Genomic DNA, 20,694 nt, shown 5'->3' on the forward strand with positions numbered 1-20,694 from the left:
GTGTATAGTGTTGTTTTACAACATAATTAAGAGGAACAATGGGAATACATTGTTATTTTGATAGAAGGTGCTGTCATTAACTACATTTCTCTCATGGTGAGAACTATACTGGCACACCAGGTATGTTACTGATTCATAATATTCATCTTTTAACTTGTATTTTTCATGTCTTGATGTTTCATAATATTATTTGAGCATTGGATTGGGTTATCTTTGTTGTGTATTGTGGACAATAATTATGTGTTTTATTAGTTATGTATATATTAGTTCAGATTCAGGTGATAATTTTGTTTTAGTCTGACTAATAATTGATTTCAGATTTAGGTGATAATTTTGTTTTAGTCTGACTAATAATTGATTTGTGAGTAGTGTTTTTCTTGTTATAGTTGATCACATTGTTACTGTTTTAGTATATATGTATATGCACTATTCAAATAAAAACTTGCTACAAATAACATGAAAATCATAATCATGATTAGAACAAAAAAATATGTCGAATTCCAGAAATTTTTAAATAATGAAAAAATAATTGATCTTTCAGCTTATTAAAATATAAGCTGAGAGCAAAAATATGTTGAGAATTATCCACTACAATCTCTAAAAACTAATGGAGAATACCTCTCGTGACATAACATTCTCCGTCTCTCTTTTTTGAATTGTCTCCTGACACAATAGTAAGTGAACTCGATTAATTTGTTTACACCAGGCACCTAAAGATAAAAATGTTCATTAGTGCACATCAATAATTGAATATATAAAGATAGCGTGGTTCAATATAAAATTTGTGGTGATTTGGGCGAGTCTATCCAAAATAATATAGAATGCTTAAATAAAACTCTTCAAATCTATAAATTACCTGAGATGAACTTTGATATAAAATGTGGCAGACATATAGCCTTTGTCAAACATTCCTAAACACTTCTTTGAAAACAACATTATCTGTCTCATTGCTCCTTTCTTCTTCATGACATAAGAGTATCTTAAGACCTTTTTATTTGTAACTCTCGAAATAGCCACATACAATTGTCCGTGGGTAAAAACATGCTTCTTTAAAATCAATCCAACTTTTGATAAGGATTGTCCTTGACTCTTATTAATTGTCATGGCATAGGATACCATTATAGGGAACTGTCTGCGTTGAAACTTGAATGGTATTCTATGGTCAGATGGACTAAGGGTCATCCTTGGAATAAAAACTTTCTGACCAGCATTCTTTCCTGTCATGCTTTTAGCTTCAATAATGTGTTTTCCTAGCTTTGTTATCACCAATCGGGTTCCATTGCATAATCCAGCCGAGTGATCAATATTCCGTAGTAACATGATAGGTGTTCCTACCTTGACTGTCAACTCATGGTTTGGAATCCCCGAACACCTAATTGTGTTTAGAAATTCTGGAGTGTGTATTGATGCGATTAACTCATTAGATGGCTCTGTTGGACATGCTTTGTCAGAACTATAGTATGTTTGTGATTCACATGGATTTAAACTCATCATGTATCGATTAATCTCATCTACTATTTGCAATGTTGGGGCAAGGATAGCTCGATCTTCGACTTCATAGACAGAATTTGAAGGCCAAAACATCTCGGGATAAATTGCTCTACATATAGCAGCTATAGGATCCTCCCATTCTTTTATCAGAATGTCATTGGGAATTTGAATTGTATCAATTCCATCTTTAGACTCCCCGCATTTACCATCGCCAATGCTTAGTATCCATTCTGCAAAATCCTTTAACTCAGACGAATGTACATTAGCATCATCCGCTTGTAGCCGCATATTTCTTGTTAGTTTCAACATGTTGCAACTATTCCAAATGTAGGATGAATTGATAGTCGCATTCACAATATCCTGCCTGCTTCCTTTGGGTATAACAGGGAGTATCTGTCTAAAGTCACCACCAAACACAATTGTTTTCCCTCCAAAAGGTTGCTCTTCACTATGAACATTCTTGAATCTCAATAAATCTCGCATTGTCCTATCAAGTGCTTCTATACAATGCTTATTGACCATGGGAGCTTCATCCCAAATAATAAGTTTTGTTTTTATGATCAATTCTGCCAATGCACTGCCCTGTTTTATATTGCAAGTGGAAAACTCATCAACATTAAGTGGTATTGCAAATCTTGAATGAGCTGTTCTACCACCCGGTAATAACAAAGCAGCTATGCCACTTGAAGCCACCGTCAAGACAATTTGACCTCTTGATCTTAACCCTGATGCCAATGTCTTCCAAACAAAAGTTTTTCCTGTTCCACCATATCCATATAAAAAGTAAACACCACCTACTCCATCATTGACAGATTGCATAATCCTATCATAAACATGGTGTTGTTCATCTGTCAGCTGTTGTAAATAAAGGCTATGTTCATCAGCTAATCTGTGTCTATCATATTGTTGCTCATCAGAAATTAACCGATTGATGCCGCTTGAAACCAAATGAGAGGAACACATTTCCATATCTGGAAATGGCATGGAAGAGAACTCTTTTAGACTCTTGTTGCAAGTCTTCAATTTATTCTCAATATCTATAAGAGTTAGATCCTTCAATTCCTGCTCTGTTAAACTTAAATCTGTGAAAGACACCAACGTAATGGAGAAAGTTAAATGTGTAAAAACACATAGAAGAAACTACTATCAAGATCACTTTTCAAATTATTATAATTTTACAATATACATGATTTCATATTCATAAACACATTAAATGGTAATTTAACTTTTTGAGTAGTTATACAGAGTAAAATATCTTTTTCCTTCTATTTCTTTACATTAATATTGATTGTATACATTCTAAATATGAACAAACATTGTTGATAATAATTTTTTTTCGATCATAAAATCTTACTGTCTCGTATGAAGTAGTCATTGTTAATGCCTAATTTACAAAAAAAATTAGACTTTGTTCAACTAAATTTTTATATCATGAGAACTTTTTATTCTCTATTACCACTCTTTTATTCTATAATACATTTTTTTAACCAAACACTAATGTAATAAACCAACCAAAACAACATTATAAACCTAATCCGACCTATTAATATGTATTGGCCAGTTGTATTATGTACAAATTAATAGTATGTCAGATAACTTAGGGGTAAATCAACTTTAGAATACCTGGATTGTCAAGAATTCTCTTTTGCCTATGTAGAATATCATCAGATAAAATATGCCACGTGTTGTCCCATACATATTCTGGCCTTGTCATAGAATTTGAAAACAAAAGTGTTGCAAACAATTTTCTCAAATATTCTCCGGAACCCCAATTATTTGCTTCTTGTATTGCATCAATATATTCTCTGTCATCATCTAAAAGGCCACGTGCATAACATGCATCTCTGAAAGTTGAGTACACAGTTCCGTCAACAGTTCTGATATCTTCATAGCAAGTAGGGCCTTTGACTAAATTCAATAGTAGTCTTAAATAGTAAATTTCACCAGATCCAGGAGGCACAAAAAAAATTCTTCCAATGACTGCATGCGATTTTCGTGGAACCCATATCCGTTCTTGGGCTTTCCATACAAACTTAGTAGGAAGCTCAGCAAATGTTAAGGACCTAGCCTCTCGATATTCTTTATTTGCTTCAAACCAACCAAGAAACATAGATTCCTTTACCGAAGCCTCTCTAGCTACCTCATCTAAGTTGTCATGGTCTTTGAATATCACATTTTGCTCATCCGGCAAATGAAACCCCAACCTAACGACTGAAGGATCTCTATAGTGAATGCTATAACCGAAAATCCTCCAAACTGCTTCACATGGAGATATGTATCTACAATCATAGTACATACTAATCTCATCGATTTCATCACTTTCTACGTCTTCACCAACACTTTTGTAAAATGCAGTAGTTACACGATCATTCCCTTTATTCACATACTTAAACAAATATTTAATTGATCTCGATTGATTACACCACTCAACATTAATGTGTGCACCATACCTCAGCAGCAAAAACCTATTATGTGGGACTACGTAACGGTTATCGAGATCAACACAACTTTTATTAATAATTCTCCCATCATCTCTGCGCCTGTATAATGGATAGCCATCTTCATCAACTGTTGTCTCATCAACAAATCTTTTTGGAAAGTGCCTTATGCATTTTCCATTTTCCATGCACGGTGATTGTTTTCTAAAATTGCCACATGGACCATGCATCATATGTTTTTCAACGGCATCAAAATAAACAGGATCTTTTTCTCTATCTGGAATCTCAGCTGAAATAATCTGGTCTATCTCTTCTCCAGTGGGATACTTATCATCTGGGTGTAGGAAAATTAGTATGTGGGCATGAGGCAATCCGCGTTTTTGGAATTCAATCGTGTACACCACTAAAAATATAAAAATTTATTATGTCAGCCTTTACTTGGTATAATGATTGTTTATCTAATAGCTAATGACTCATTATTATAAGCTATGAAATGGATAAAAATCATCACTCATTAATAAATTAACATGTGACTGCATCTAAACTGCTCTAAAGCACTCTATTCACTTTCAATATGATCACATTTTAATGCAAAAGACATATAACTTGCTCAAATAAAAAGTTTATATTCATAGAAAAATATCTCTATTTTTCAGGTTCTGCATATCAAAATTAACCCTATATTTATAAACAGGTGTAAAATAAAGTTGCTAAAAAAATATAATTTGGAGTATAGTCAGTGAGTCACCTGCACTAACCCTCCCAAAAATGCGATTTGCTTTGATGTCCTTGATGAGACAATCCAACTTCACCTTAAAAGCCCTGCAAACCATGTCTGGTCTATCTTCTGCACGTAGTTCTCTATTGTCAAAAAAATCTTCAAGCTCTGGCCATTTAGGATTACATGTAAATGTAATAAATAGGTCTGGATAACCCACAACTTTGCAAATTGCCATTGCATCTTGATAATTCTGTATCATATACCTAGGACCACCAGTAAATGAAGAAGGTAGTATAATTCGCTTCCCTTTACATGAGGGTGTAGTTTCACCATTCAAAACAACATCTTTTATTTGTTTGTACATTTCACATCTAAATTTGTCTTGATTATGACGTATATAATTCAATCTAGATGATTCAATCATTGAATAAGCATCCACCAAGAACTGTTGGAAGAGCCTCCTTGAATACAGCAATGGAGATCCATCTGCTAGTCTCTCTTGTATTCTAAAAGCAAAAAATTCTCTCATAGACATGTGTTGTCTCCCTTTTCCATCATTAGATGTAGGTTTGCTGAGAGAGATATCTTCCTTGAAACCATCCTCACCATAAGGAAATAAAAGAGGGTATTGTAATCCAAGATAAGCTGGATTAAGTTGATTAATCCGTTGTAATTTCCCAGTCTGTGTCTCTACGACAATGTCTCTGTCATTGTTATCAATATCAAAATCACCCACTATTAATGCAGCAATCTCATTTGTTGACGGAAGATTATAGCGTCTACCATCCTTACCCCTTTTACCCAAGAGCCTAAGCTTCACAGAATTACGTGAGTCAACTCTCATCGACTCCCTAACCATACGAAAGGCCTTTACCAGGACATTGTGCTCGTCTAGCATCTTCTTTAAATCCTTTACAATATCTTCATGAATTAACTGGTTTTCTGCTCTGCTGTACACCAACAACAATGTACATAAGATATTTAACATTTTCTAAATAAGAAGTCTCTATACTCTCCATTATAGAATCCTAACAGGAATTTGTCGTTAAATTTTAGTATTTTGTTACAAACCTGAAAATGTTCATACGATTCTGGATTTCATTCTGTGTATCATACACATATAGCTGAGCAAACTTGGCGACATTGCCTTCTGGTGGTATGAGGCTACCCATCAAGTGATAATTTTCTCCACAGAGAATGAAGGTAGCCGGTCCTTTGCTGCGATTGATGCTTCGGTCTATCTTTGCACCCATTGAAGTGAATTGGAACATGTTATTATAAGCTCTAATGTTGTCACGAAAGTGCTTGCTTTTAGGACTATCTTCATACAACAAATTGTATAGTTCCTTTGGAGCATCTTGTAAATGGGGTATTTGAACTTGGCCTCCTTTGCAACAATTTGTGTATTTAGGTTCAGTTGCTTTGTAGTGCTTGTTTGTGCGTTCATCATACCAAAAGAGTGCATTACAATACTCACATTGATGCATTGGATCTCCAATGCTCAAGTATTCAGGACCTATAAACAAATAATTAACATATTACATAGTATTCTAGACAAAATTCACTATCTTATACTAAAATAGCCAAAGTCACTGCACCTGAGCTTGCATTGTTATGTGTTGTTTTGGGCTTGTTTTTCAACAGTCTTATAATACTTGTATCTGTTTAGCAATGCTATATAAAGTGAGATATAAACATAACAAAACTTTTAATTTTACTCATGTTGAAAAACTTCTAATACCTTTTCCAGCTTGTAGTGTTCGTGTGTTGGATCCTACAGCTGGTGGCGATGTCGTTGGTCCCCTAATAAACTTCCTTTGCTCTACTGGGTCAATATAAATATAGTATATTATTCAAATTCTAGACTAAGTACAATTTAATCAAGGATCATATATATAATATAAAACCACTAAACATATATTAAAAAAATTGAATTGCCTGAAAACTCATTGCTGCACCGAAATGAATTAACCTCCATATTGTTCATTTTCCCTATGTCTGAATATGTACTTTGATCGAGACTAACTTCTTGTGTGCTTGTTATTGAGCTCAAGTCTAGTTCAATAATGCTAGAATCTCTCCTACCTAAAAATACAGATATTTATTATCGCCCTCTTATTTGCAAATACACTTGTCTATTAAGCTTTGATAACAATAGTGGAATACCTCCCGCAGATTTTTTATGAATGGTTTGCCTTTTTCCAGCTAGTTTCAAAGCTCTCTCTCGTCTGGCATTCTTGGCATCATCTGTGTAGATTTGAAGTATTAACTACTTTGCTTAATGATAATGTACAGTAATTGCATTTTCAGTTATAATGTATGAAAAATATTGTCAAGATATAAATGATTGTAACTACAACAACCACCATGAGTTAATGATGGTCTTTGTATCATAGAAGTAGATTTATCAAAACAACCTGAATATTATTTTTGCTAATATAAAATACCTCTCGAGTCAGGTGTCTTGCTTGCTAGATTTCTTTCTATAGGAAAACCCAAATTAGGTTCGTTGTTGACCGTGCCTTCTAACCTTATGGAAGTTTGTATGCTTGTGTCACCATTTTTCCAATAAATATTATTCTCTTTTCCTGCAAGGTAATTTTTATATAGTTGTATGGAACCTGATTGAATCGGACGCGCATAGCTTAAATGTATTAGCAATTTCCATGGTGTCAAAGTATAAAGTTATTATTTAGTAAGAGTATTAGTTATTACTTGACAAAGGAGTTCCCATCATATGATTTAGTTCACTATCTCGAGATATTGTCGGTCCCATTATCTTTTTTGTTGGTGTCCTAATATTATCATACAGATTCGACACATCAACTTTCCTCTTGTTCTTTAAATATGTATGTATTTCTCCTGAAACCAAATATACAAATTATATTATCCTCTTAGAAAGTTTGACATATCCGAACACAATATGTACTTTGTCAGCTGGCCATGTAATGAACCTAAAGATTTAACGATTTTTAAACCAATAAACATCATTTTGCATTCTGTATCCATTCTTCTATAATCTGAGTTTTGTTCATAGTATATTTTAAAATAAATGACATTAATAACCCATATGCTTATGCACAAATATGATACCTGAAGAGGATGTGTCTGAGTTTAAGTTTATTGTTTGAAGAGGATTTCTGCACTCCTTTTGAGAACCAGTGTGAACTTCGTTTGATATCCTTGCCTTCTTCCTCTTCTCTTCAATAATAGCTCTCCTTTCTCTTCTTGCTATGGAAGCATTTGCTTTTTCCATCTTTTGTATATTCTCCATGTTAAGCCAGTGTTGATGATTGACTTAAACAACCAATGTTCACAAACTTTTTTTTGTTAGTATTACATGAGGGGTAATCGGGCAGATAATATGATGGAACTTTCTTGGTATTTGTGGGATTTTTTGCTTCAAGTGACCAAGTTCTATCACCTGATGGCAAAGCAGATTTTAATTGATACCACTAACTTATTATTGAGTATTGGTAATAGCTATTGGTAGGAATAAAAAACCGTTCGGTGACATAAAGTATGATACTCCTTAATAAGCTAATTTAGATAATCAAATGAAATTTTACTTTTTGCTCGAGTCAAATTATAATTGACATTACTAATTTGTTTATATATTTAAAAGATGTTTAAAGGTTTTATAAGTATTGCATAGAGTTTTAATGGCAAGATGCGAATCCATATTATGGAAAACCATATAGATGCCTGTTGAGAATGGTTTATCCTCATAAATCCTATAGGTTATTAACCTCCTTTTTCTAAGTATATATATTGCACATCTGATGGCCTGAATTCCTTTAAATTAACAGAGGTTCATTCTATATTTTTTATAATCTATGTAATGGATTTGTTATATCAATTTTATGAAGTTTATTTTGCTATTTTAATTGGTTTTTATATATAAAGACATCGTCAACTGTTTGGGATGTGAGGCTGATTAAGAGATAGTTATCTCTTCATGATGTTAATTTAACTTTTGACAACATATTAAGGTCCAGAATACAGAAATACTTTTCTAAAGTCCCAGTGAGAATGAAAACTTGTTTGCATAATTTTTTAGTTGTAGTATACACATGCATATATTCCATCAACACAGGCTGCACATTGTTTGGCAGACTCCATAACCCTTTTATAAGGCTGGATTACTAACAAAAGGTAGCAGTTTACTTAATATTGGTGAAGCATTACTCTTACGTGAACAAACTGTAAAACAAAGCTGGCTCAAAACATGAAATTGACAACCATAATAAAAATTAAAAACATTGCCATAAACATTTAACTCCAAATACACACACATAGAATAGTAGAGTAGAACACACTAATATATGGATGAGGTTTCTGGAAGTGATTCAAACTAGATAGAGTCCTTGCAAGTGCATAGAAATAGACTTAACATAAACATTCTCGTTCCAGTTCCTATGGAGAAGATGCTTCCTGCGGGCAGTCATGAACTTAAATCTTGATATAAGAAGATCTGTGCTCTCAGAGTCATTCGCACTCCCAAAGCTACCCCGAAACTCCATAACAGAAATAATGTCCTTTCCCACAAAGATAGTTGGGTTGTATGGGATACCAATTCCCGATACCTTGATCATTTTCTCCCACCCAAGTTTATCATTAGCTTTGGGAGTGATTTCCCAGACAACAACCTCCCTTGTGAATCCAATATTGTTATATGATATGAAACCAACGCCATTATTGAAGTTTGTGAGTGAATTATTTGATGATCTCACTTCATGTGGAACATTAACTTCAGAAAATAATCTGCTTTGCAGAGAGAAAGTGATTATAGAGGTTGGTTCTTCAAATCTAACCCCTTCCCAACCTATCCAATAGACAACACCTTTGTCTACAATATTCTTTGGGCCAAGTTTTTGAGTCTTGGTTTGGAAATTACCGGAGTAGGTCCACTCTGCTTCGTAAGAATTGTAGAGAGTCCATGAGAGTACTTTGTCTTTGTAGTGCTTCTTGTAAACATGCACTATGCGATACTCAATGGTATCAAGCACATAACCAAAAGCATATAGAGAGACCGCATGTGAGCAATGCTTCCTAGCCTTGTCAGTAACAAAAGCCATCCTCCTGGTGAGAGGATTCAATATCATAAGTGTAGAGTTGAAGCCACCTTGTGAAAACTTCAGACAAATGTTGCCCTGGTCAGAACCAATGAGAACATAATAGCCAAAGTTGTCTATGGGTATAGGAATGTTGAAATCGAACTGTTGTCCGCTTGCAACATCAACGCACAGAAACCACTTAGATTTTTCATCAAAAGGAAGATAACCAACCCCAATGATCATTCGCTTATCCCTGAGCTTGTTCTCCATGAAATGTTGTTTGACAAAGTATGGGCTCGATAGCTTGTGCCTCCATTTTTTGCTCAGCATTCTGCACTTCCCAACAGTTTTATGATGAGACTTGCTGAAAATCTTCCACAACAATTCATCGTTGATATGGGGAAGGGGGACTCTCTTGTGTGTAATGTCACTCATATTAGAAATGATTTTGAAAAGGCTTTTAGCTAGGTTAGACAAATGATTAGTAATAGATTTTTTGGTAGATTCATCCATAAGGCCGTAAATGACATTTATAAATGAATATCTTAATTAAGAAGAAATTATGGCGTTGTGCTGTTCTCTTTTATAAGTTATATTTAAACCTCAATAAAAGGTGGCACATGCACCTATATACATAGTAACTGATGATTCTTATAGAAGTGTTTCATTCATCTTTTAAAATATCTAAATTTTTGTACCTGAACTTATTTTTTACCAACATTACAAAGACAAATATAATACATAAAATCTAATATTTTATCCTTTGAAAATATGTGATTTTTATTATGGATATAAGCTTTATAGAAATTACCACATTCTATTCTTAGTTTAATCTCCTAACCATCATTTTTTTATTAACGCTAAATATGGACATTTTTTTATTAACTGCCATGACTTATAGTATATGTCGAACAGTACCTTCTTAGTATGAACGAAGTAGTTAGAAGGCATATCTGAGTATATTACTTATAACTTTATATTATATTTTAATCATTTTTTTCAGTAATAATATATCGGTCTACTATAGATATCTATACAAATTTTGTGATTGATTGGTGCACCTTGAACGTAGTGTCTATATCATCCTTATGGTTGATATTCCTTCCGAGTATAAGTATCACTTTTCAATATTATTCATAATTTTATGCAAACCATAAAAAGTAAGACATTATCAAATACATACTCTGCAACTATATTAGGAGATCAACTTTTAAAGCAATTTTTTTTATAGGAAATAATATTTCCAAGCCATGTTCAACGGTCAAAAAGTATTCGGTAGAGCCATTTGGAATCACACATAATATTTTTATAAGTTTTTATTTTATAGTAGTTTAAATTTTTAAAAACAAAATATCTGACATTTTCCCCATCTGTATAATAAAATAATTTATGAAATGGGCAAATACATGACTATATGCTCGTGTAGCTATATCATGAATTTTACCGGAACATTATACAATTGACAATTTATTTTAAATATATACAACTTCAAAAAATGATTTAGAATGCATTCATCCTATATTGACTAATGTGATGCTGTATTAATATTCCATGGAGTTGCTTTAGTGGATATAAGACATAATGTGGCCCATTGCTAGATATCTTTACTTTTATTTTGTAGTTTTATGCTTTTATCTTTGCTATTTATATATATATATATATATTCCCATTTTGTGAATAACTAATTCATCTTGGATGTAGTTCCTATGAGATACATTTGAAATATTCTACTTCTGAGAGACTTTTGTCTTATCAATCTTATTCACTTTTTTATGTAAAAATTATATCTGCTTTAACTGCAAGTATTTCACCTATTGTAAATTATCAGTGAGAATGACTTACAATAAATTTTTACAATTCTTTCTTTCGTCAAATTACATTTAGATTTAATTTAAATTTCTATGTTAATAACTCTACTTAGTACGTGCTATGCTAATGCATTTAATGGTTGAATTATCAATATACATAATCCAATATTTCAATATTGAATTAGGATGATTAAAATTGTCATGTACTTATTAAATCTTTTTTTCAATTCTTCCTTATCACAATCATGGTTGTAATTTCCTAATATATTTAATGTTTTTATTTGCAATGCAACGATTGAAAAACCCAAATTTGAAAATACCCATTTTGCTGTGATTTTGAAGAGACTTGGGATTAAAAAGAGTATATAAATTCCTACGATTATGACCATACCTATCTAAGCTAAGTCTTTATTTAGTTGGTCCTTGTAAGTTGTAATGGATGATAGATAAATGATAAACACAAAATTTGTAAACACAAAACTTATTTAATGTGTAACATTTTATATTAGTCTGAGAATGTTATTTTAACAAAAATAAATTAACTACTGGGTCATATAGCATCGCGTGATGTCCTCCCGAACCTAAGATATGCAGTTAATAGGGGTTGGCTTTATTTAACTTTCATCCTTTTAGATAAACTCCAAGCTTTGAAAATTTCGAATAATATATATTACTATGTAAAATCAATAGCACTTTACACAACTATCATAGCTCATTAAAAGCTATCTGATTATTGACCATAGGTTCAGCGATAGACTGTCTTAGTTGACATTTTATAAATGCCAAAAGTGGTATCAACAATATTACTTTAATCTGTGGTGTTATTTGTTAGCAATATATGGTAATGTATATTAAAAACATGTACATCGATAACCTCATTTAACACTGCTTTGTTAAGTTTTTGTACATATTGAAGACGCTTCTTCTTTACGCAATGTACATAGGGAGGACTTGATTATAATAACAATTAATAAATTTATCTTTTACTATCTATACTGTGTCTATAGCCTAGAAAAATTATCAGAGTATCCATCATGCTTTTTTTCATTGTATCTGGTTTAACATGTTTTTACATGTTTTGACCTTTCTTTTTCACGTAATGTACACAGGGATTACTTGAAATAAAGTTAGCTTTTTTTATTGTATACTGTGGCTATATTTCAAAAAAAGCTTTAGGGTCTATACTTTACGTAATATCTATTATACTATAAATTAAAATTGATCATGTGACCAACGAATTTCTTCATTGATAATAAAACTCTGATAGTTACATTTTAAATATTTATATTCATTGTTTTGAAATTGGGTTAAATTTAACATATAGATAGTTCTCATTTCAAAAATTTTACCTCTATTGCCAAAGTTAGTATATTAAATAGTTTAAATCAGATTAATTATTTGTCAATATCCCTAACAAATAAGTTCATAAAGGTCACATTTCACTATGTTCCAATTTATGGCATATTTATTTCATTTAATATATCTATTAAACAAAAAACATATTTAATCACTTGGGTACAACTCAAACCATATTTAGTGAACCCACTTTAGTAAAGATACATATAAGTTAGAAATTTAATATGAAACTGAATTATATGTATCCTTTCACCTATAAAAATTTGCGTAACATAGTCCATCATAAATAGATAGTTTATGTATTTCAGCTGGATATTGCTTTATATTCTACCTGACCATCTTTTCTATTAAATTAAATTCTATTAGTGTTATAAGATAAGAATGTAATTGTATTTAAATGATTTTTTATCCTTATCTACTTTTTGTTCTAATATCACGTGTAAAATACTATTTTGACTCAATCACGATGCATATAGTAACTTTTCATACGTAGTTTAGAAATTATTATATTTTAATATCTAGCATTTCATACATATTTCACACTATTATCTAAGTAGTTGTACGGGCCATATCAAAATTTCATAGTGAATGCATACTTCTTTTTACTCTGATGTGTACATAGTTTATTTCTAACCATGTGAAACAATTTTAGTTAGTGTACATACCGAAATTAGCCATAGTATACATTAGATGATTAAATTCATTCAGAAGAATTCTTACTAAAAACAATTCTTTTAAGGTGTATATACAGGTACTTACTGACCATGTCAAAACAAAGCAAAGTATTTAGAAATAAAATTAGGAATCAATCAAGTTTCTAAGGTAAGTTCATCATAAATTGAATGCCACCTGACTAACCAAGTCTTACATGATAAAAAGATAATAAGAAAGTCATACAATTACAAAACACATAATTAGGTAAGTTCATCATAAATTGAATGCCACCTGACTAACCAAGTCTTACATGATAAAAAGATAATAAGAAAGTCATACAATTACAAAACACATAATTAGGTGACTGCAATAGAGTTTCTTTTACTACTCAAAATATAAATCAAATTTTCAATTACTCATATATCTGCATCAAGGTTAACACATTTCTGTCTCTTTCCCATCTTCCTACTGAACCTGTTGGTTGATAGCTGGCCTTCTTCCTCATCTTCATTCAGACTTAGAGGAGAATTCTTCAATCCATTGGTAATATTTTTGGATGGTGTTTTGTACTTGAGGGATGAGATGCACTCCTCCACAACATCCTATAACACATAAATAACAGAAAACTATCAGGTTAAACAATTCATCTTAAAAGCTGTCAAGAAATCTGCACTTGTTTGTAATAATATAAAAGAAAATAGATATTTTGAACATACCATAGAAGACTCAGTATCACAATCAGTTTTAAGATTAGCCACATTTTCTGAAATTTCCAAATAGTTGTTGCAGCCATCTTCCTGTGTTTAGGGAATGAATTGGTCTACTTAGATGTTACAGTGAATTGACCATGTATAAGAATATACGCTTATCGGTAGCACTAAATTGTTTAAAGAACTTACACTGACATTACTCGGAAGATTAGTAGACAACTCTTTGGGAAGATTTTTGTCAATGATATCCTCATCATCACAGATTTTCATAACCGTGTACACATGATCAAATTGATTAATGTTGGCTTCTTTGATATTTATCTTGAAAAGGACTCTTTTTTCCATCATGTTATCAAGTGTTTTGGGATATTCATCTCCCACTATAACCTGTACACAAATAAAACACTTCACTCTTCCTATATAGCTTATAGATAGCAATTTTTAAGAATAACAATAGGTGCTTACATCGTCCTCCATAATCTGTTCAGCTCTTTTCCCACATAGCATACTTGTTTCCTTGTCCCATAGTAGCAATCGGATGCTACCGGTTCCATCAAAAACCATCACCTCGACTTTGAACCTATAATACAAACAAAATACAAATGAACATGTATTTATTTAAAAAGTTCCATACAAATATTATACAAAAGAACCTTAGGGCTGCAGATCCATGTGTATGGCCACACTTCCCACATTCATATCTGTTTCCAATAGGAGTTTCTACTTTCTTTGGACATTTTCTACATGATTTATAGAACCAATCATCCTTCGTAACATTAATCGCAACAATACTTGCAGCAATCCAAGCTGGACCTTCCTATTAAGCCATATTAAAATGTCAAGTATTTTTGCATCAGCAACCAATCTAAATAGACATTGGGCAACAAAAATTTGAAAAAACATAGTTGTGATTACCTCATGTTGGATAAGGACTTCTTCAATTGTTTTCACTGACACAGCACCTTGTTTAAGCTCCTCAACCCCTGACCAAGCTGTTTTTGATGGAACTTGACTAATCCTCACAGAGGATGATGGTTCACCGCCAAGCAGCCTACACATTGGTTCAAAAGGATCATCAACTTCATCAACAAATATACATATAGACCACAGAATTTTTCATACAAAGTATAAAAGCAAGCCACTTTAGTGATTATATAAGATAGACTCAACTAACCTGCTCCTAAATTCAGCAACATCTTTAAGGTTGGAGTCTATGTGCAGCTGTGAAATGTCAAAATGGCTTTGGACAGATGTCTTGCCATTCCATCTGGTTGCCTTAAAATACTGGACCACAACTATTAGTGGCTCAACCCTTCCATCTTGCATGTGACGAAGTAGCTGGTCAACCATTTCACCAAATATAGTGCACCCAATCCTATTGTTTCTGAAACATTATAAATATAAAAGACATCACATTAACTCTTTGAAAATAGAAATTTCTACATACGCACAGAAATATAGTTGTTATAGTGTTGAATGTACATACTCTAGGTCCTCCAAGATAACAGCCAGTCGTTTAGTCTCCTTTCCTTTGCTGGTGATCAACTCTTTTGGATCTTCTTTACCAACTACTTCACCAATCATGTCTAAAAAAAAATAAATAGTACACACATTTGAGAGAACCATAGCTAGGCATTGCATTTGAATATGAAAGAAGTTGAACAACTATTTAATAAAACCAACTTACCAAACAATGCAGAGTCATCGATCTTCTCAGCATTTAGTAACTCACGGATGGTTCTAAATCGAAAAGCATTTAGCGAAAAACTGGGATTCTCAACATGACTGACGATTGTCCTATGACTGAAGAATAATAAATACTTTCCCCTTGATATGTTACCCTTTTGGTTGTCAACAACAATGAAGTTGGTCATAATGTACATTTGAAACTGAACCAAGACACCCCGCCACTTGCTCACCAGGGATTTAGGGATCGAGACTTGCAACCTTGTGCCCTGCAGTTTTTTGAATATATTTAGAACTTGCTTATATCACGCAAAATTTTGAAACTTTTGAATAGAGTAAATATATTTACCTGACTATCTTCAATAATCACTTCAATGGTGCCAACTTCTCCTTCATTGTATCTGTTAGGGAGTTCCCACACACGTATTACATATACTTTGAAATTCCATTGCAGTTTTCTTGCATTTAAATCAGCCAGGTAATCAAAGGTTTGAGACATTTTCTCTTTTTTTTTTTGTTTACTTGTGAGAATGATTTATGCATGTAATTCTTCTTCCAGATGGGATTTTATATGATACAGATGGAAAGAGAGTACAAAAAGAGAAAAATGAAGACCTTTACTGGATCCTTGTTTTTTATTTTTTGTTGAAATTTGTTAGTAAATATTATTTTTTTCTTTATCATATGACTCAACACGTGTCGGGTGAATAGATCCACCACTTGTCGAGCACCAAATCAACCACTAGTCTCCTATTATATATAGGAAGATGTGTGGTCTTGTTCTTTATTTATCCGTGGTGCCATCTTACATTATTCTAATTGGAAATCTATACAATTATTCACGCACTAGCTACCTAGTGGCTACAAATATTTTTAAATAAAGTTGCGCCATATGTAAACACATTATTATAAGATTAAAAGCTTGAATTTGCATTGCCTGTTGATATTTTACATTGATGAGAACATTAACATACAATAGTGTTTGTTGAAATTAAAGTGAAATTAAAGCACAAACATTGACATGACACTAAGGTAGTGAAGGTGCATGATCCAGATCCATCAGCCATCCATTAGATTACAGCTGTGTCACACTATAAGACCGACACGTGGCACGTATTTATACATACATGAACTTAATTTTTGTGAAAAAAGAAAAAAGAATCCTCCTAATTAAGTGGTTAAGAGTGGTTCATAGGAAGAAGGGAATAAGACTTTACTTTGTTCTTGTTCTTGATTATCCATGATCATCCATAGTGGCAGTGGTTCTGAAGAAGAAGAAGAAGAAGAAATAAAGTTGTTGTGTTGTTCAGACATGGCGATATCATTCCATATATCATCCATAGAGTAATCATCATCAACAACATTGTTACTATCACTATTAATTATTATTCCATCATCTTCTTTCACCATCGTGTTATTAGTGATGTTGTTGTTATTACCATTATGCCCTCCAGTGTCGTAGAAGCTCTCTTCCCCAATATCCTTGTTGGAAGAAGATGAGGACTGGTAACTAGTAGACGAAGATGATGGAGATGATTGTGTGGTTGCAGGTGCACGCTTCTTCTCCTGTGCCTTCTGCTTCCTCATCTGAGTCCTCCAAAAGTTCTTGATCTCATTGTCTGTTCGCCCTGGCAACTTTCTTGCAATTCTTGACCACCTGCATTAATATATTAAATTATTTAATAGTTCTCAATTATTATTATTATTTTTAGACTAACAGTTATTTTTTTAGGCAAAATTATTATGTATAATTTAGTCAAATCTATCAAATTATTTAATAATTTTTTATTATAAAATTAACTGTACATCTGAATTTTTACCAAAATAAAGATAGGGAGTAAAGAAAGCAAACCTATTTCCCCATTTGGAGTGAAGGTGCATGACAAGTTGTTGTTCGTGGGGAGACATCTTACCATGTTTGAGACCAGGATGGAGATAATTAACCCATCGCAACCTGCAACTCTTACCTGTCCTATTCAAACCTACGACGAAGAAGGACGTACAAAATCATATATATGTATGTATTTTGATTATGTTTATATTGTATCTTATCGCCCGCCACCTTCAAACCTGAAACCTTAGCTATAAAGTCCCATCTACGATCCCCAAATAAGCCAACATAAGACACAAGTTTGAAGTCCTCTTGTTCGGTCCAAGGACCCTTTCGGAATTCCTCTTCAACCATCTTCTCTCTCTCTCTCTACACACCCTCTTTCTTCTGTGTGGGAATGATTGAAACTTGGAGATGAATTGTGGGGAGTTATGCTGCCACTCCCACTCTATATATATGTATGTGCGTGTGTGCTTGCTCTCTCTCACAACTCAACTCTGCTTTATTTTAATTCTTAATTCATAATAATATGAAAAAGTATATAGAAACAACTAATAATCAGGCAAGAATGAACAACATAATTAATTATAATTAGTTTTGATTATTAATTAGTTGGTTCTATACAATTAATTGTGTTTTATTAATGCGTAACACATGAAACATAGAAATCATATCAAAAATCATCCAATTTACAAGAAAAAGAAACATCTGTGTGCCAATTAAAATTACCGATGCCTCTGATTTACAGTTGGCTGATTTTTGACTTATATAGAATTAGTTACTAGCATTGTGGTAATAATATATATATCCACCGTGTTCCTCTTCACTCATCACACTTCTAAATATGTTATATAGTTATTAAGAAAATTAAAGGGATCCAAGACAACAAAAGTTCGGTCTCTATAGATTAATTATCATCAATTGCGTAATTATTAATTTATTGAAAAAAATAAAAAATTAATATTAGTTATTTTTTAATTATAATTTTTTTGAAAATTTAAAATAAAAAATAAAAAATTTATAATTTAAATTTTGAAATAAATAAAATAGTATTTAAAAAATTCACTGATATGAACAAAAAATATTATTCTATTTTATATCTTTCTTATATTCGGATCTTTATGCAGTGATAATAATTTAATTTATATACGAAAGTATTACATTAATTTGGTATATCTTCAATTTTTATTATTAAAAGAGTATTGAATTAGTACTTTATATTGTTATTGCATAGGTTTTGAAGTCTTGATCATTATTTAGTTTAGCAGGTAGATTTTTATTTTGTAATTTACTCGAATAAAGACGTTTAAAATATTTTTTTAAATATTTTTTAATAATTAAAATTTAATATATATAATTAATTAAATTATATTATTATATTAAAATTAGATTAAATAAATTAATTTGATTAAAAAATTAATGAACTAAATTTTGAATCAATTTAAATTAATTTTTTTAATAAAAAGTAATTATAATATTTTTATTATAAAAAATAATTAAAATATTCTTATTATATATATAACTCTAAATTCTAATTCTTTTCTTTTCTTTGTGTTATTATAGGATTAGGATTTAAAATTTTCAATATATATAATAAGAATATTTTAGTTATTTTTAATAATAGAAGTATTGTAGTTATTTTTTATAAAAACAATATTAATTTTAACCGGTTCAAAATTTTATTTACTAATATTTTAACCAAATCAACTTGTCTAATCTAATTTAGTTATTATAAAAATAATATGTTTTAATAAATTACATATATTAACTTTTAATTATTAAAAATATTTTTTAAAAATATTTTAAATATCTTTATCTAACTGACTTTCTTTTAATTTATTGGTTATTCTTTACCCCTTGCTTTTGGGCCATCACTGATTTGTCATGTTAATCATTTATATCTAGAAATCTAGCTAGATGACTCAAGCTAACACTAATGCCAGTGTGTGCCACTATTTATTCGTCCTCCCCATTGTTGACTTCTTGTTCCCATTTTGTTTGTTTATTGCATATGATCAATGAAAACCGAAAAGATGTAATAATAAGAAATCAATTAATGTTAATACAAAATTAACATGTTCCATTTCATGAGAAAATTATATATATATATATATATATATATATAATAATTGTGTAAACAGTTTGATGGGTTTGTAAAAAGATGTTTAGCGAGTGATGAATCAAGTTGTATTCATCTAAGTGTGTTTAATTACATTATATGATTTATCTTTATTTAAAGTTAGTGTGAGATTTTTTCTTTTTAGTTTTCAACTAATAATTAAGGGTTTAGCTAATATGTTGTATAAATTAAAGACACTAATTTAAAAACTTTTTATAATAAACACACCAAATTTTAATGTTATAATATATTTGTTCTACATTTATTAAAATAAAAAATATTAAAACTTCTACAAATAATAATCATAACATATATTTGTAAAACACACAATTACTATATAAACCTAATAAGTAATTATCCAATGGACCACCACATAATTTTGAGATATTTAGCTATTATAAAACTAAAATAAAATGTGAATATATATAGTAGTGCGTGAAATTAAATAGTATGGAACAAATCTCAAAAAAGAAATGGGTGGAGGGGAATGGCTCAATGATGCAAGTTGACCATTGTATACACAATTTGATCGATTATTGTGTCCCTTGGGCCTTGATTATTAGTAATTATATTTTTGTAGATGAGAGATATATGAAGATACTAGAAAGGTGAAGCTTTCTAAAAGAAGAAAGGTCATGATTGATGAAGTGGACAAATCATACTTTAGACAAGTGGAGAGTAGGATGAAATCATTAATCTTTAATTACTATTCTCACAATATTAAAATGTACATAGATATGGGTTTTTAGTTTAATTTTAGCCCCCCCTATATTCTTAGCTTGCTTAGGCTGGAACCATGAATGATTACTTTTGGTTATTCCAC

General features: G+C 31.4%; 3 protein-coding genes across 4 annotated transcripts; all 3 read right to left on the reverse strand.

Annotated features, from left to right (window-relative positions):
• Nucleotides 1–697: 697 nt before the first annotated feature.
• LOC112768995 (uncharacterized) lies at nt 698–7,924 on the reverse strand. Its single transcript, XM_025813384.1, has 10 exons — nt 7,744–7,924; nt 7,366–7,512; nt 6,817–6,897; nt 6,589–6,735; nt 6,392–6,475; nt 5,722–6,166; nt 4,678–5,600; nt 3,115–4,263; nt 857–2,573; nt 698–710 (listed from the first exon to the last, which is right to left on the reverse strand). The coding sequence occupies exons 1-10, from the start codon at nt 7,922–7,924 to the stop codon at nt 698–700; spliced, it is 4,887 nt and encodes a 1,628-aa protein (XP_025669169.1).
• Nucleotides 7,925–13,656: 5,732 nt separating this feature from the next.
• On the reverse strand, nt 13,657–16,649 carry LOC112787097 (replication protein A 70 kDa DNA-binding subunit A-like). Of its 2 annotated transcripts, none has more exons than XM_072232213.1 (10): nt 16,271–16,649; nt 15,923–16,190; nt 15,722–15,821; nt 15,410–15,619; nt 15,151–15,286; nt 14,889–15,052; nt 14,701–14,815; nt 14,425–14,622; nt 14,242–14,322; nt 13,657–14,127 (listed from the first exon to the last, which is right to left on the reverse strand). In XM_072232213.1, the coding sequence occupies exons 1-10, from the start codon at nt 16,418–16,420 to the stop codon at nt 13,942–13,944; spliced, it is 1,608 nt and encodes a 535-aa protein (XP_072088314.1). In that variant the 5' UTR covers nt 16,421–16,649; the 3' UTR covers nt 13,657–13,941. The 2 variants fall into 2 exon arrangements, with proteins under 2 accessions (XP_072088314.1, XP_072088315.1); XM_072232214.1 differs by having other exon boundaries at nt 14,242–14,345.
• A 175-nt stretch (nt 16,650–16,824) lies between these two features.
• LOC112787113 (uncharacterized) lies at nt 16,825–18,183 on the reverse strand. The gene is made up of 3 exons (XM_029295182.2): nt 17,992–18,183; nt 17,774–17,903; nt 16,825–17,578 (listed from the first exon to the last, which is right to left on the reverse strand). The coding sequence occupies exons 1-3, from the start codon at nt 18,104–18,106 to the stop codon at nt 17,092–17,094; spliced, it is 732 nt and encodes a 243-aa protein (XP_029151015.2). The 5' UTR covers nt 18,107–18,183; the 3' UTR covers nt 16,825–17,091.
• Nucleotides 18,184–20,694: the final 2,511 nt, after the last annotated feature.

This window comes from Arachis hypogaea, chromosome 3 (assembly GCF_003086295.3).
Source record: "Arachis hypogaea cultivar Tifrunner chromosome 3, arahy.Tifrunner.gnm2.J5K5, whole genome shotgun sequence".
Classification (NCBI taxonomy): Eukaryota; Viridiplantae; Streptophyta; class Magnoliopsida; order Fabales; family Fabaceae; genus Arachis; species Arachis hypogaea.